Source organism: Paramisgurnus dabryanus, chromosome 22 (assembly GCF_030506205.2).
Source record: "Paramisgurnus dabryanus chromosome 22, PD_genome_1.1, whole genome shotgun sequence".
Taxonomy (NCBI): domain Eukaryota; kingdom Metazoa; phylum Chordata; class Actinopteri; order Cypriniformes; family Cobitidae; genus Paramisgurnus; species Paramisgurnus dabryanus.
In genome coordinates this window covers 20,970,953-20,988,204 of record NC_133358.1, presented here as the reverse complement: position 1 = coordinate 20,988,204, position 17,252 = coordinate 20,970,953, and the positions used below count along the sequence as shown (strand labels likewise).

General features: G+C 35.3%; 2 protein-coding genes across 4 annotated transcripts in view; both read left to right on the top strand.

Moving 5' to 3' along the window:
* The window catches only part of ctnnd2a (catenin (cadherin-associated protein), delta 2a), a 310,244-nt gene extending 304,283 nt beyond the window's left edge, over positions 1 to 5,961 (top strand). For 2 of the 3 annotated variants that reach the window (XM_065258246.2, XM_065258245.2), the window contains 3 exons: positions 1,429 to 1,560; positions 2,630 to 2,706; positions 4,085 to 5,961. In XM_065258246.2, coding sequence (XP_065114318.1) covers positions 1,429 to 1,560; positions 2,630 to 2,706; positions 4,085 to 4,345 — 470 coding nt within the window. In that variant the 3' untranslated portion in view covers positions 4,346 to 5,961. The remainder of the gene's footprint in view (positions 1 to 1,428; positions 1,561 to 2,629; positions 2,707 to 4,084) is intronic. The other variant, XM_065258247.1, reaches the window with a different exon arrangement.
* Positions 5,962 to 10,705: 4,744 nt separating this feature from the next.
* Positions 10,706 to 17,252, top strand: part of dap (death-associated protein) — a 14,755-nt gene continuing 8,208 nt past the window's right edge. The window contains exons 1-2 of the mRNA XM_065258243.1: positions 10,706 to 10,903; positions 11,341 to 11,434. Of these exons, the coding sequence (XP_065114315.1) occupies positions 10,849 to 10,903; positions 11,341 to 11,434 (149 nt within the window). The 5' untranslated portion in view covers positions 10,706 to 10,848. The remainder of the gene's footprint in view (positions 10,904 to 11,340; positions 11,435 to 17,252) is intronic.

The following is a 17,252-nucleotide window of genomic DNA, read 5'->3' as shown; positions in this document are numbered from 1 at the left end:
TTAGATAATTTAAGAATAGAGCTTTTATAATGATTTTGTAAGTCAATTGAGAAGAACCTGTATTATAATTGCTCTTTAGGTAGGCAAAAACAAACAGTTACCACAACCTTCAACGTTCAACGAACAAAAATTTTAACTTAAGAGTTTCGTTTGTTGGTTGTTAAACGTGTAAAAAAATCTCTTTTCCAGGTTTCAGATAAGAATCTTTTATTTTCTACACCGAATATAAAAGTGCTGCAGAACGTGACCCATTTACAGCCAGAGATATTTGATGTTTTAATAGTTATGAGGGGTCGGATTTTGGTCAAATGAGATCTCGCTGTGAGCGGGTCTAAGTTAGGTTGCCACAAACCCAAAAAAAACATGTTTGTGCTGTGCGTCTGGTTAGATCAAAAACTCCCAAGTTGCAACACCTGGTTACAACACAGAAAATATATAAATCTTTTATCTTTATTTATGTGTAATTTCATAGACCTTTGTATTATGACGGAGCATCCGAAGGCAAATATGGTAATGTATGTGTTATTGTCCATGTAAGGCTTTGTCATAACTCCGGAGAGCTTGCTAGATTGAAGATGGCTGTTTCATGACCTGCTGGAAGAAGCCTTCATGCTGACATGTTAAACAGCACTAATGATGAATAATGATCGACACCTCAGCGTGTCCAGCCTCATGCAAGGCAGAAAACAGAGAACAAAGACAGTACAAAATAGAGAGAGGATACATCCTAATCCAATATTTATGCCACTTTTTGTGCTTTACCCGGCTGGTTTTTAAAGGCATTGATGCATGGAAAGGTCCTAATTTGTACCATTTAGTATGTATACATTTGGTACCAATATGTGTCCACAAATGCTTTGGTTCTTATTTGTACCTTTGAGGTACGAATATAAAAAGTGCCAATTTGGTGCCAGTATGCTACAGTAGGGACTATTTTTGGCTATTTTTTCTGACAGTGTATGATACAATACATAGTTGCTATAAAAATGAAGAGGTTGAATAGACTTATTTTCATCTTTTCATTTTCTTTTTATTATGACTACATTTTTACAAAGAAATAAGTATTGAGTAGTTAATATTGAATTGCTTCTGAGACTGTAAATGAAATGCCTGTGTTCTTGTGGGCACACACACACATGCAACAGTCATCTCACGATGGCAAGTACACATCAAGTATGCATTGTATGACAGAACCATTATGGTGTTTTGGAACCACTTTGTGCCTTTTGAACAAATACTGCAGAGTCATTGAGTGATTCGGCAGCTGTCTTAGGTTTCAGACACAGGCAGATAGAATAGACATAATAGAGATACTGAAAATCCAAATGAGGACTGTCAAATTGAGGAACAGCTAAAAAGTGTGAAATGTTGTCAGTGTGTCTCCAGATGCCCAGTAAGAATGGTGTTTTGTGATGATTTGATTTGCAGTCAGCGCCCCTGCCTCACCCAGAGAGATGATCAGCCTCAAGGACAGGAAGAGCGACTACGACTCCACTGGAACCAACGCCAGTTACCATGGAAACAAAGGAGAGCACAATTCCAGAAAAGACTCAATGGCAGGTAGGTCTAACTTTCCGAGGGGAAGATGAGGAACCGAGGAAGTCGAATTTCTGGAACCCGAATAAGAGAAAGAGATAATGCTCTACACCATTAAATATGAAATTAGACTGTGAGAAATGTTTAATATATTTTGGATAAAGTCACAATAAATTTTTGATGCAAATTAAGCAAAATACAATCTAACAATGTACTATTTATTTTGCTATAAGGTTTCCTACAGACTGTGTTATTCAGTATATTTTGTTTTGTGATCCTCACGTGTCTAACAACATTAAAACAGATGACTTAACTCTTTCCTCGCCAGCGTTTTTTTTTTAAGTGCCAGCACCAGCATTTTTATGATTTTCAAAAAAAGTTTAATGCCTTCCAGAAAATGTTTTTCTAAAAATATATAAACATACAATATATCAAATGAAAGAAGAGACCCTCTGCTTTCAAACAAAAAATTTTTTTTTTAAATCCTATCTTCATTTGTTCTCTTTTATCACCTCTCAAATATGTAAATATATAAATTTTTGAGCAATTTTGTACAAGACTTTTGTTAGAGATCATATTCAGAACGATGATCAAAACATAAAGAGTTTTAACTGCTTTTGAATCAATAGATGCTTAAGTGTTTTATAAGTTGGGTAAGAGCGCCCCCTAGTGGATTATAGCGGAAATATAGATTGCCGTAAAAACTCCAAGCATCTGATCAGTCATTTTAAAAAATATATATTATTTATTTATTTATAGAGCACATTTAAAACAACAGATTTTGTAGCCAAAGTGCTGTACAAAAGATAAAAACAAATAAAAACTAGACATTATACAAGATGTCAAATAGAGACAAAATAAAAATAAAATATAATAAAAATAAATAAAATAAAAATAAATAAAAATATAAAAATAATATAATTAAAATATTATCATTTAAAAAAATATTTAACAAACAAATTATTATTATTATTATTATTACCATTATCATTATTGTTGTTGTTATTATTATTACTATTATTATTATTATAAAAGACTTCCATGGTTAATTAATGGTTTTGTAAAACATCCTCTTCTGACTTTCATCCCACAGTTCAAACCTCATGTGGGACATCAACGTTGTTCCGGAACTCGTACGAAACTTCAAATGAAGAGATCAAACACAACCAGGTGAGCAATGAATGAGTCTAACCAGGGTCAAGCGGGGACTGCAGCTCTGAGACCATATGTGAAATCTGTATCTCTTATGCTGGAAGGTTCATAAAATTCAGATTTTTACATTTACGTCTGTTATTGATTTAACTACGTGAGGGTTACTCATTAGCAAATGTTTTTAGTGAAAGACAGCTGTCTATTTTGCAGTCTGGAACTGTGTTGGCAAACAAAAAGCTGAACATTTTTTGCTCTTGCAAACCCCCGTCAGATGTTGTTTATTTGACTGGAGGATCTGTCAGGCAATAGCAACTACCTGTACACTATCTGATACTTCTTGAAGAGCCGCATAATGGCTTTGATATACTATACTGTCTAGCTATAAAGTTTAGGGGGTTGTTTTGAGAAAGTTTGCCAGATGTCCCTGGCACACCACCGATCTACACCGTATGTTGACTCAGTCAACAGTAATGCTTTCCCAGACAAGCAGCTGCAAGGAGGCCGGGAATTAATAAGTCTGGCTTGCACATGAAGATTTTTTTTCTGTAGCTGGATAGCATTCTGAGTCTTTTTCAGATAGTAACATTTCATTTTCTGCCTTGAATCACTCTGTAATCGAAGGAAGCTTTGAAGAGCCATTAAAAGTGAATTTCAGCTTTTACTCATGTTCTTCCAGAACCTGAATCTAAACTTTTAAAGGTGGTGTGTAAATTTTAGCGGCATCTGGTGGTGACATTGCAATTTGCAACCAACAGCTCACCCCTCAATTTGGTAGCCACCACAGGAAAAATACAGGTCATCAACTGAAAAAACGTAGTGACAAAATGCGCTCTGTACAGTTTGTCCGTTTGGGGCTACTGTAGAAACATGATGGCGACTTTCATGTAAGGAGACCCGTGGTGCATGTAGATAAAAATGAGTCATTCTAAGTTAATAAAAACAATACAGTTCATTGTGTAATGTCTTAATATACCACTGATAATAAAGTTATGTTTATTATATTGCATGCTTCTAAAAGTTACACAATGCAACCTTTAAGGTGATATTTTGCATACTATTAAAGTAAATGGGACTTTAAGTTAACAAGCTTTAAGAGAAAACAATAGGGCCCACTGACTTTTCATAGTAGCAATAAAAACTACTATGGTCCAGTCAATGGGGACAATTTTCATGTGAACTACTCCTTTAAGTCACTTAAGTTTAAAGCAACATGAAAGAGAGTAAATAGCAAGAATTTTTGTATTTTTGTGTGAACTCACAAACTCATGTCAGATCCAAATCAGCTTGTTTGCGAGCACATCTGCCTCCGATGATCCAGTGTCATTATTCAGATCCCTCCAATTCAGTAAATCTTAAATATCAGATGGTTGATTAACATAATTCTTCTTTGTCCAAGGTCCCGGCGCCACCCGCACCACAAGAGCCCGTACACACAGACTACGATGTGTATCCCATCTACCAAAACTCCACTAGGAACTTTGAGGAGCCATTTTTCGAAGATCAGGTCCATCGCCCACCTCCCGCCACTGATGTGAATATGCACCTGGGACTCAAGTCCACCGGGAATTACGTGGACTTCTATTCTGCTGCCCGTCCCTATAGTGAACTCAACTACGAAACGAGTCACTACCCCGCCTCTCCGGACTCTTGGGTTTAGGACTTCGCGACCCCGGATAGGAGGTGGAGGCGGGCACGCAGAGTGGACGGGATACTGCATGTGCATGATTATCACGAAACATTTCTCAGCAAGTTTTGTTTGTTTAAGCTGGTTTCACAGTGAATAGGAGAAGAAATGAGCAAAGAGAGAGAGAGAGAGAGAGAGAGAAAAGAAGGCCTTGAGAAAAAAAATGAGAGAAGAGAGAACGTACTGTATACGAGATGAGAGAAGGCACATACTTTAAAGGAACCAAAAGCTAACCTTTGGAGTAGAGAGTGGGTTCGTACTGAAAGGTTTTTGAAAAGTGTAGGTAATAAAAGAGATTGCACAAGTATAGCATTTGGAAGGAGAGCTACGTAAGTACAAGAAAATGTTATTAACATGAGCTACGGAAACAGCTTTTCACCTTTTCAAAAACGTCCTTTTCATTCATTTGACGTCATGCTGGATCAAAAGATCTTGGTTAGTAAGGAAGATATCTTTTATCCTCTATTTTTGCTTTTTTTATTTGACCTTTTTTAATTTGTTGATGTAAAGTATTTGGTGTACATTAAAGAAATGCATTACATAAGTGCATTGTGTAAAAATGACACGGACCACCCGGTTCTCCCGTGGCTATCGTTTTACAGTTCAAAGAAAAAAAGAAAAAAACAAACACCTGGGGAGGTGCATCAACCATTCACGTTCCCCTGCTGAAATGCAAATACTTTTAAAGCGCAAGGATGCATATGCTAGTGTTGTTGAAAATGTGAAGATGTGTGTGGCAACTAAAGCAGAACAAAAGCAGAAACCAGAGCATCATTCCACACTCCTTGTCAATGAAGTGCTTTCTCACTGCCTAAAAAAAAAGATGTAGTTTTTAATCTTTTCTTTTTTTTTATTTGAACTTAAATCAGATTTTTTTTACCCAGTGTGAAAAAATTAAGACAATTTGTCATTCATATTTCCAGAGAAAGTGTCCGTTTTAGACCGAGTTTTCTGTGTTACTGATATGAAAACTAACATAGTGCCAAATTTTTAAATCTGTCAGCACTGGAGACATTTTTAAGTTACTATAACTAGTTATTTCTTCTTTGTACCTGCTTTTTTGTTCACAAGTGTGTTTTACTTGAATTATGCTACGTCTAAAAAACACTGGAATACCGGGAGAGGAAATCTTTGCAAGACTAATTCCCTCCAAAGATGTACAAACCTGTCTCTCAGTGTTAGTTGAGTGTGTGCTGTATGTCGCTCGGTGTTTGATTCGAGAGCTTTCGTTTCTGACAGGTGACTTTTACTGTTTGATTTGACATAAGGTAATGCTACACTGAAATGTTAATAGAGAATGATAAATATATAAATATGAATATAAATATAGATCTATATAATTTTTATGTGCAGATGTCAGTGTCTGAAAGCAACCGATCAGAAAAAGACTTGTACAAATCGATTCTGTTTACCTTCATGTTCCAACAGAGAAAAGAAAATGAAGCTTGAAATGTTGAACTGGTCCCAGTTGTGTTGTTACCAAGCTACGTAGAAAATCACGCTGGATTTGGAAGATGTTCTGATGTCAGAACAATAAATTACTCTTTGCGATTTAGAACTGTTTTATTTACTGGCATTCATTGACATTTTTAATTAAAGGGGAAATTTCACAAGATTTTTTTTAAGATGTAAAATAAATTTTTGGTGTCCCCAGAGTACGCATGTGAAGTTCAAGCTCAAAAAAACCCCATACATTGCAAAAAATGATTTTTAAGAAAACATTTTCTTAGTGTTTTTGTCTTGTTTTCAGGAAAAATATCTAAAAATTCTTAAATTAAGATGCTTTTTCTTGATGAGAAAAACGACCCCAGAAACTAAGTCTAGCTTTTAGTCCAAAAATTTCAGTGATTTTGTGCATAAAACAAGCAAAAAAATCTGCCAATGGGGTAAGCAAATTTTTCTAGAAATTTTCTTGAATTTAGTGTTTAAGAAAAATGTTCAAGTTTTTTTGCTTACCCCATTGGCAGATTGTTTTTTTTTTTTTTGCTTGTTTTATGTACAAAATCACTTAAAATGGCAAAAATTGCCATTTTGTAGGTGTGAGCAAAAATTTGAAGTTTTTGGGTGTGTCGTTTAAAATGCAAATGAGCTGATCTCTGCACTAAATGGGAGTGCAGTGGTTGGATAGTGCAGCTTAAGGGGTGGTATTATCTCCTTCTGACATCACAAGGGGAGCCACATTTCAATGAGCTATTTTTTCACATGCTTGCAGAGAATGGTTTATCAAAACTAAGTTTTTGGGTTGATCTTTTTCATATTTTCTAGGTTGATAGAATCACTGGGGACCAATTTATAGCACTTAAACATTAAAAAAGTCAGATTTTCATATTATGTCCCCTTTAAATCTGCAGTATTTTTGCATTGCATATATTAGCTGCTTAACTTCTGGATATTCACGCAACAAACTTTGAGATGTTCCTGGGTCAGCATAGTTTGTTGACCCTTGATTTTTGCTCAAAACCATACACTGCAAAAAATGACTTTCTTAATTAGAATTTTTGTCTTGTTTTCAGTAAAAATATCAAAAAAAATTCATAAATTAAGATGTATTTTCTTGATGAGCAAAATGACCTAGGAAAATAAGTCTAGTTTTTAGACATTAAGTAAATTAAAGCTTAAAACAAGCAAAAAAATCTCCCAATGGAATAAGAAAAATTTTCTTGAAATAAGTTTACTTTTTCATAAACACTTAATTCAAGAAATTTTTTCTTAATCCATTGGCAGATTTATTTATTTAAAGCACAAATTGAGCATTTTATATTTTTTGTCTAAAAACTAGACTTATTTTCCTGTTTTAATTTTAGAATTTTTTGATATTTTTACTGAAAACAAGACAAAAATAGTAAGTAAGAAAGTCATTTTTTGCAGTGTTACCATAGCATATCCCTAAATTCAGATATAAATAATAGGTAAATTACCATTTATTTACAAGCACCTAAACCTGGTTGTAAACCTAAACATTAACTTTAAACTTTAAATTGGATATGTTGTCCAACTCATGTTGACCCAGGAGCATCTCTCGCTTGGCAAAATCAGGAAGGCCTTACCAGTTTTGTCTTTATTGATCAAAGCCTCCATCTCCTCTGTGCACTACTGTCAAAGCCACAGCCATCCAAATTTTCTATAACCGTGACAGAACAAACTATGGAGTGTTTCCTAGAAAAAGTAAAAACAAAAGCAAGAAATGCTGCTTTTGAATCCCTCCTGTAATCCATAGCTCAGAAGTGAGCACACTTCCAAAGCATTACATTCCCAGCAGGCCTTACACGATGTACAACACGGGTGTCTTGCTCCAGTTTTAGGCACCCTACAATTTACACATGGGCACACACATAAAGGCGGGGGACATGTACCTGTTATCAGTCATATTGAGAGATTGTGTCAACATGAAGCATGTTCAGTGATCAGATCACAGTGAGCTCCTCTCTCATGTGGTGGCTCATGTCTGCTGAGGCATTATGGGGATTAAGGATCAGACGCATTAAATGTAGTCTTTTGAGACAAGGCTTTATCTTTTCATTTCCTGTCTGTTAGATTTTTGACATTACTTTTGTCTTTTTTTCTCACCGAGTCTAAAGGGAATAAAAAAGTCATGAAAAGAAATGAATACACTTAGAAAAAAAATTCCCAAGCTGTGAGCTGGGGCAGTACCCTTTACAAAAGTCCTAATATGTACCATTTAGGCACAATAAGTATTCTTATTTTCAGTATGTAGGTAAGTAGAAAAAAAATGGTTTAGTCAGTTTTGCATATATATATATATATATATATATATATATATATCCTCTTCTTGGGTCCAAGACTTAGAAACAGATTTTCTATGTGATTATATTAGTGAGTCTAATACCAACATTATACATTTAATATCTTATTTAATAAAAGATGTTGGATTAACCTCTTGTTTAGGGACCTGAGGTCTGAGATATAGATGTCTGAATGCTGCCAATTGTCTCGCTTAAGTATTTCTGAATCACCGGCTGAAATGTTGCAATGCAAAAAATCAGTGTCAGATCCCCGCTGTCTGGTCCCTTTAGCTCTGTGAAGTTGTAAAATTAAATTCAGAGGGTGTACAGAATAGCTCTCTTTTCCCTGAACGCTCACAATGATTAAGTGTTCAATATGTACTAAAGTTTCATTTTCAGCCTGACACCTCACACTGCGGGATTATAATCTAATGTGGCATGAAAATAGGTCTTCTATTCAACAATGTGATTCATTTTACACCAGTGCAAATACAGCAAGAACCCATTTTCCTTTGTCCTGTTGCCGTATCCGTGAATTAGAGACCCGAAATGTCAGTGTGGCATAAAATCGATTTCCGTTTAACCAAAAGCTAAAGAAGAACATCATCCCAGTGCAGACAAAATTATTCATGAAGGAGTCATTTTACTGGACAGGGCTTTTGGTTTAATACAGTATGTTATATTGTGTACATTTTCATCAAGTCTGTTTAAACATTGCGATTTCTAAGGGCCATTCATTCTTATTAAATGTATCATGAGAAGCATGCAAGGTAAAGATTACATATGTTTCCATTAATGTCCATATCATTAGATAATCCACAGATTATCCCCTCTAAACATCACAGTGCTTATTCATGGAGTCAAATACTCTCTTCTTCCAGATTCTCTGTAAGTTAAATTCCTGCAGTATGATACAGAAAAACATTTCGTCTGGCAATATTCAGTCTTCAACATTCAGTATTCGTTTAAAAGTTGAGGTTCTTCTATTAGGACCAGAAGCACTTGATGTTCCACCAAAATAATGAAAGAGAGTATATAGTGCTTAAGAAATCTAATTTTTCATATTTGTATCAATAAACTTTTATAAGGGAACTGTGGGCTGAGATAAAGGCAATAAAGGACCGTAATGGATAAAAACTACTTGCACTGAACTCTTTAAATGCATTGGTTTGTAAGAACACAGTTTCAAGAAGATGCATATCCTTAAATACAAGATGCAAATTCTGCACTTTACGATGAATAACATTTATAATATCACTGAATAATGAGATGAGAGGTATCAAGGGTTATTTTGAAATGAAATCTTATACATAATTGTTTTTCAAATAATAATTTGGATAATGATTAACCATGAATAATCATTTTGTATTGTTTTATCAGCAGTTTAAAACAAGCTGCTTGTCCATGCAGTTGTATAGCTTGATACATTATAAAAGCATTAAATGTAATCTGAGAAAGGTGTGCACTGATGCTTATCAAAGCATTAGTCTCCCCTCTAGTGGTCAGGATTCACTTAAACTCATTAACACAATGCAACAGCAGCATGTCACAAACAGGCCCAGTGTGATTAAATATACATCTAAAACTTTTCTTATAAAGTACAATTGCTTTAAAACTTGACTTTAAGCAACATGCATTCTAAAAAAAGGCTGGGTTATTTTCAACTCAGCATTTGGTCAAAAAGAGATGAGCCCAGCCTTTTGGGTTGTAATTTAACCTACGCTGGAATGTTCAAACCAAAATGCTGGCTTGTTTTAACCCATTGTTGGGTCAAATATAAAAATTTCCTGTTATTTAACCCAAATGCTTTTTGACTCAACAATGGATTGAAAGTAACCAAGCAATTTGTGCTAAATAATGTTTTAATCAGATCTGTTAGCATAAAATGACTTTTTTAGCCACATGATCTCATTCTCATCGAGGGATATTAAAGAACCATAATAAAGATCAAGATAGATCAGGGTTTACTTTTAACTTTAAATATAACATTAAACATATCATTGACATTTTATTTATGTTTATTTATTTTTATAGTATCCTTATTGTTATATTATAGCTTATTTTAGGAAATGACTACAATATTGACAAAAACACATGGCCATGTGAAATCAAACTGTATAGCCTAGTACTACTTACTACTATAGTAAACTGCAGTATATTGTAGTAGACCTATATTTTACCATAGTGCTATGTATAGTCATAGTGAAGCTTAACCAAAATATATTTATACTATAATTATAGTAAATGCTGTAGCATATACTTTAATATTTGCTAATATTTTGTTTGGTTCAAAACACTATAACATCTACAGTATGTAAAGTTATATGAGTGTAGAAAGAAAAAAAATATTTAAAATGTCCTTATTTCTTTTTATTTTCACTAAAATCCTCTCTCTTCATCGCGTGTTGCTATAAATAGGCTGCTTTTAGACTTGCATGATTTATTAATAAAGCCTACGGCCCTTCGATAAACGCCCGATCCCACCTGAATCACGTGTGTTCCCACTCACTCTCCGTAGCAAGGAGGAGGTACGTAATTTCTCATCGAGCGCTCCTATTGGTTGCAGCGTGCCTGTGACGCCATCACGCATCGTTGCCAAACAATGGGCAGGGAAAAGCCACGTTGACGACAGTCGACAGCAGCGCGCGTTGTTTTTCAGGAAACAGAAGGATTGTTTTTATTTTTAAGAAACGACTGTTTGGAGGAAACGCTTTACATCAGCCGATAGCAGTCATGTCATCGCCTCCCAAAGAGAAAATGGAGACGAAAGCTGGACATCCACCTGCTGGTAATGTCACTGTGACGATGCTCATGTTGTTTTGTTTTTCTGCTGGGAATGATTTTGTAGGAATCAGCTGATGTGAATGCATGTGTGCATGTCGCCTTCTTTGCATTCACATATAGACTGCGTGTTTTAATGTAACGTCATCTCAGTTGATTATACGACAAGATGCATTTTGTATTTAAGTGCTTTATTTCCCGTTAAACTATTTTAAATGTGTTTTGCCCATGTGTTTTCTTTTGGCCTGCATAACTGTCAGTGCGGTGTAAAGTACATCAGATAACAACACGTGTGTAAAGGCCCTAAAAGTAGGCCATGGAAAAGATAACATAAGGCTGTGCACTGATTGGTCACATGTTTTGATTGCTTTTATGATACAGTATCACATACTGCTAATGTCGGTAAATAAACTCTGATCTTGTGTTTGTGTGATACACTGACAGTGAAAGCAGGAGGTATGAGAATAGTGCAGAAGCATCAGTCTGAAGCACCTCCCAAGATGGATGATAAAGACAGTAAAGAATACGAGACCGAGAGGTAAGAGTGCTGACCATCACATTTTTGCAGCAGAAATATCTACACCAAACTTTTTCTGCGTTGTCATGATATTGTTTCTACTTGCAAAGCACATACTAGACTTTATACACACATCAGCTTTTTTGATTGAGAGGTATTAGTAAGTACCCACTTTTGGTTTGATTTTAGAATTTGATGCTATGAACAGGGACCATGGTATGCTTTTGTGTGTATACAATTGAAGAGTAACGGTTTAAAGAAGGGATGCATTGATATATAATCATAGCATTGTACAGTCAAATGTTTTTGTATAATGGCAGCTTAAAGGCAGGGTCCATGATCCCTAAACAAACACGCCTCTACCCCAATAGAATCGGGACCTTCTGTTGCTAGACCTGCCCCACACATACGCAATGTCGTTTAGTAGACACGCACCTTACTGCTGATTGGCTACAAGTGTGGTTTGGTAGTCGGCCCGACTCCCTTTTCCAAAGTGTACCATCGTGCACTCCGCTTTTAACAATATATTTGACTGTTGTCCTCCTACACTGTGCTAGTTTTGTATCAATCATCTTTTTTTGCAGGACAAAATTATTTAAACTTTAAATCAATATTTCATTTCACTTATTTATTTTGTTAAATAGCTATAGAATTAGTAATATCATGTACTACTTTATAACTATACTATACTTTATAACAGTGGTCTCCAACATGGTGCCCGCAGGCACCAGGTTGCCCGCACGGAGTCTGTGAGTTGCCCGCCGAAGCAAAATCTATTAATAGCCTCAATTTTAATATTTATTTATTTAAGCTTGGCTTATTTTATGTATGTTAACATTCTAAACAATGATAAAACATAACCCTTAGCGTTCCAATGTACCGTGGGATAAACACTGCATTATTTGACAGAAAACTTCCTGACATGCAACAACTTAAAAACAAAAAGCTAAACATGTCACACATTTTTGGAAAGCTGAGATTGTTGTGATTCGAAAGATGTAAACCCTTTTTAAGGTGCAATCAACACAGCAGGTACAATAAGTGTCACTAAACATATAACCTAACTCTCTATAGCCCTAAATAACATTAACATTGAGTCTGATAAGGTGATAACCATCACTGATCGTTGACACAGGTGTGCGGTTCCCACGTGGCTATGGGTACAACTGGAAACTTTCTGCAAAAACAAGGCCCTCTGTTTAGATTTTAGAGTTCAGATTCCCTCAGCCTTTCATTGGCCCACATTAAACAACTTTTTTATTTTGGTGATGTCACTCTAAATCATACCACATCTAATCTCCAAGAAATGTGTTTTTACCAGGGTTATGCAAAACCACCACCATCAAGCTCAATGCCATATAACCCAATATCTGTCTTCTTGATTTCAGTTGACAAGAATTTATGAATAAATTTAGGCTGAACTAAATATAGGTCTGGGTGTGTCAGCAATGATTGCGTCTAACAGTCGGTTGTCACCACATGTTCCCTTTTTCCCGTTTCTGCATAGTGCTGGATTCCTTTAAGTAAATGGCTTCATTGAATTATCAGTCTGTTGCTAGGTAGCCATCTAACTGATAGTTGCATAATCCGTCACATGTAATGCTTGGCATCTTTGCAATGCAAAAATATATGTTTTTGAAACTTTCCTCTTTGACTCTCATCATGTTGTGTTATAGCTGACCTGATTTCATCAGCCCGCTTGCTTTCATTACTGCTTCTGCTAAGCTTTATGGCTCTGTTAGCAGTCACCTTCATCCTTCTACCTGATGACTGATCGCCTTCACGACTGCAAGTGTTCTCCTATCAGCTCATTCAACCTGCTGGAGGAAATCCTCAGCGCTGTAACGCTCCTGAATAAACTTTTATGCTTTCTGGCAGCTGTCCACAGAGTGGCCATTTCAGAGAAGAGGTTGAAATGAGGTTTCAATGCGTGTTGCCCCTCCACCCAGAATATTACTGGCATCTTTTCGCAATGCTGGCAGGCAGAAAGGAAACTCTGCATTTTCCTGTGTAGTTTCTTTGTTTTCGGATCATGTTTGTACAAAGCGTGTTTTAGTTGTTGACACAATCGATCCTGTGACTGTATGGATGGTCAATATGTCACTCTAACATTATAAAACAACATTAGTCTTTCTAGACATAGTGTGGGAGTATTTGAAATACTGACTGACAGTAAAGTATTGCTGGCAGATAAAAAAATAGTGCCCGTTTTGCTGGTAAGAAAGGATCAAATATTATCCAGTTGCATCATTTTAATTTAATAGTTAAGTAAATATGTTTAGCAGCAATACAAATAAATCAATAAAGGATTATAGGGCGTTTTAGCTGTAATGATTCATTAAGCATTTGGAAATTCAGATCACATATCAGCTGGTTAACAGATGCTACCTTTGCCTCTGTACAGTGCGTTCCAAAAATGCCAGTAGCTTGTAAATGGATAATTACCCTTTTTTAAACATTAAGTAAATATTGTTCATAATAAATGAGCAATTTCAGTGTTATGGAAGTGCATTTTCAGTCATAATTTAAATTATAATTTCTCAGATAATGTATTTCTTACCAATGTCTTGAACCATGTGTTTATATATTATTAAACCCCTGAGTCCAAAATTTTTAAAAAAAATCAGTCTATACCCATGTTTTTTTATTTTTTGTTTGTTTGTTTTAGATAAGAGAAATACACAACGTATTTTATGGATGTGACAAAATAGTAAACAGGGATTCTGTAAATTAAAGCACACAAACCAAAAGTGATAATACCTAACAAATGGAGACGGTACAGCTCTTCAAAAAAAAAAAATGATTATTTTATTTTGATGTTTTTTTATTAATGTGCACATTTATGAGGAAGAAACTAGGGGCGCACCAATATATTGGCCGATAATGCTTACAATACCGCTACATCCAAAAGCCAGAGGGCGCTCTCGTGCAGGAACTCAATATGCGCTGCAGACGAGTAACTAGTACACACACGCAGCTCCAGGAAATGTCTTAAGGATATATTTATATTGCCGTTTTTCAAACATTTTCAGGTATTTTCAGGATAATAAAGAATATGTATGATGATTATGTTTGACGAGTGTTGCTTTTTCAAATGTGTGTTATAAACGACTCAAACTAACAGTGATTTCAGATCGATAAGGACTTACTGATCAAAAGCCATAGTACGTGAAATAGCTGTAAATAATATCGACTGTGCGATTCAGAAAAGTTGTCTGCCACATAGTATTAGTGTATATTGGCATTTATCGGTGCACCCCTAGAAGAAACAGCGTTATGGATGTGACAAATCTGAATGCTGCATTTACATAACTATGGATAATAATAATAAATAAATAAACTTTTACTTAAAACAGAGAACTTGTACTGCTCCGGTGATAAAGTAGTACACTTCCATAATGTACGTAAAGTGTTTTATTTTCGAACACTAATGTTGTACTTAAAATACTAAAAATTAATCTTTAGTACTTCTTAAGATGTTATTAAGATCATCTAAGTGCACTTCACTGTTCATAAATATTAACTAAAATGTGCTAAAAATGTATTTAGGTACCACTTGTAGTAAACCCATCTTTGTATGAAAGTTGAGTTCAAGTTTAATACAAGTGTAAACTAAATACAATTTTAATACAGAGATAGTATGTTAAAAGTGCATTTTTATTCATATTCATGGTGTCTCAAAAAATAGCACCGTGAAGTACACTTGGATAATCTTAAGAACATCTTAAGTACTTAAGATGAATTTTTAGTATATTAAGTACAAAATTAGTGTGCAATAATAAAGCACTTTAAGTACACTATGGAAGTGTACTACTTTTTCACCTGGGTGGTTTTTAAGCTAGTATATTAACCATATTAATCAAATATTGAGTAGGCTGAATGCTGCTTACCAGTATGTGCCTGCTATTAATAAAACACCCTGTGCAGCATTTAATGTGTCAGACAAGCAGCTTGGCATTGGACAACAATGGTTGCAAATTTAAGTTTAACAACAGGGATTGACACATCACAATACATTCTCAAAAATTGATTTAGGAACTCTGTGACTGCATTTTAACAAAGCCTGTTGTGATTTTGCAACAGTTGGTTATTGAAGTCGTCCAAGGCCATTCTACACGATGCATAACCTAGGAGCCAAAACAGTTGAAAGAAGTACAATGCTTGATGTCTTTCACTCTTTCTCCTTTAGAAATGAGTTAAAAGAAATATATACCCGGCAAGTAGTCGGCTAATCAAATATTAAAGGGATTGTTCACCCAATAAAAAGAGTAATTGATTCACCTTCATTTTTGTTTTTCCCATCAAACAAGTCTCTGCATTGTTGGCGCTGCTGTTTTTCATACATTGAAAGTTAATTTAATTGTTTTTCTTTTTTTTTAAACAATTACAAAAACAAGATTACCGAGGTAAAACAATTATTGTGCGATTCAAATCTAAACTGCGTGCTGCTGGACTAATGTGTTTGAATGGCACCACTACTTTGACACGTGTAGCCTATTGCAACACTTACTTTAAAAAGTTAAATAAATTCATAAATTCAAAGTCACTGTATAATCGTGATAATATTTTTTTATGATTTGGCCCGTAATCGAGCAGCCCTATGTAAATTGCAATTAAGGATCTCAGTCGCTTACATTCTGCCTAACGTTTCCTTGTGTTACCCCATATACAGAAAGTCATACTGGGGTGAGTAAAGGATGACAGAATGTTCCTTTTTGAGTGAGTGACCCTGTTAGTGAAGCTCAATATAATCAGGCTGTTTTATTTCTTAATTTTTTGCTTGGTGAAACCAAACAAACATTGTACCTTCACAATGCTGTCCCAAACACACCTATGAATACATTTATAAATGGGATCAGGATTAAGTCAGATCGCTGTGCTTCACTGAACTTGTATAGCTGTGTAAACTGTCTTATACTGTACAAAACAGGGCGTTTTCCCACTTTCAACAAAATGTACACACTAAAAGTACTGGGTTGTTTCAAACCAGGTTAACTTAGGTTAAAGGACACCTTTTACAAGGTATTTGGACATATTATGTGTTGGACGTGTGTGAATAAAACCACCCTACGATGAAAAAAATCCACCCGCTCATTGTTTTTTAATCCCTATTAATCCAAAGCAGTCTCGTTAGATATGCCGTTTTGATTCTCTTATTAATGTGATGTCACACTGATAAAGCCCAGCCCACTAACAATCCTGCATTACCATTTTCCACCCTTAGTGAGTTGTACTCTGTCCATTATATATTATTGTCTCTGACTGTATTAATCAGATTTATTTAAACTGAAAGCGCTCATGGTCTGTTTGTAAGAAAGTGAGGAGCTGTAGCTCATTTGCATTTAAAGGTACAGTGCGTTTTTGCTCCCACCCAAATAGGAGCATTTTAAACATCTGAGAAGATGGCTATCCTCAAGTCAAGGCAAGAAACTTTATTGTTATTTCAACATTTCTCCAGAACCATGGTGTTACATACAGACACTACGTAAAACAACACATTTTTTAGCCTAGCCACAAAAAGTGCATGTGTGCAACCTCAGTTGTGGCATACAAGGCGGCACGCAGGGAAATGTCAGTTTTACACATTTAGAGTAACTTTGTATTTCATCTTACTTTTAAATGGCTGTCAATGGAGAAAGATGCTTTTTGGCAGCAGAATGGTACAGTTTAAGCATCAATCATGCTCCAGTGTCCCAATGGTAAAGCATTGCCTTAGCAGCATAAAAAGTTGTGGGTTTGATCCCAAGGAACACACATGCTGATAAAAATGTATACCTTGTAATGCACTGTAAGTCGCCTTTGGATAAAAGTGTCTGCCAAATGCATACATTTAAATAAA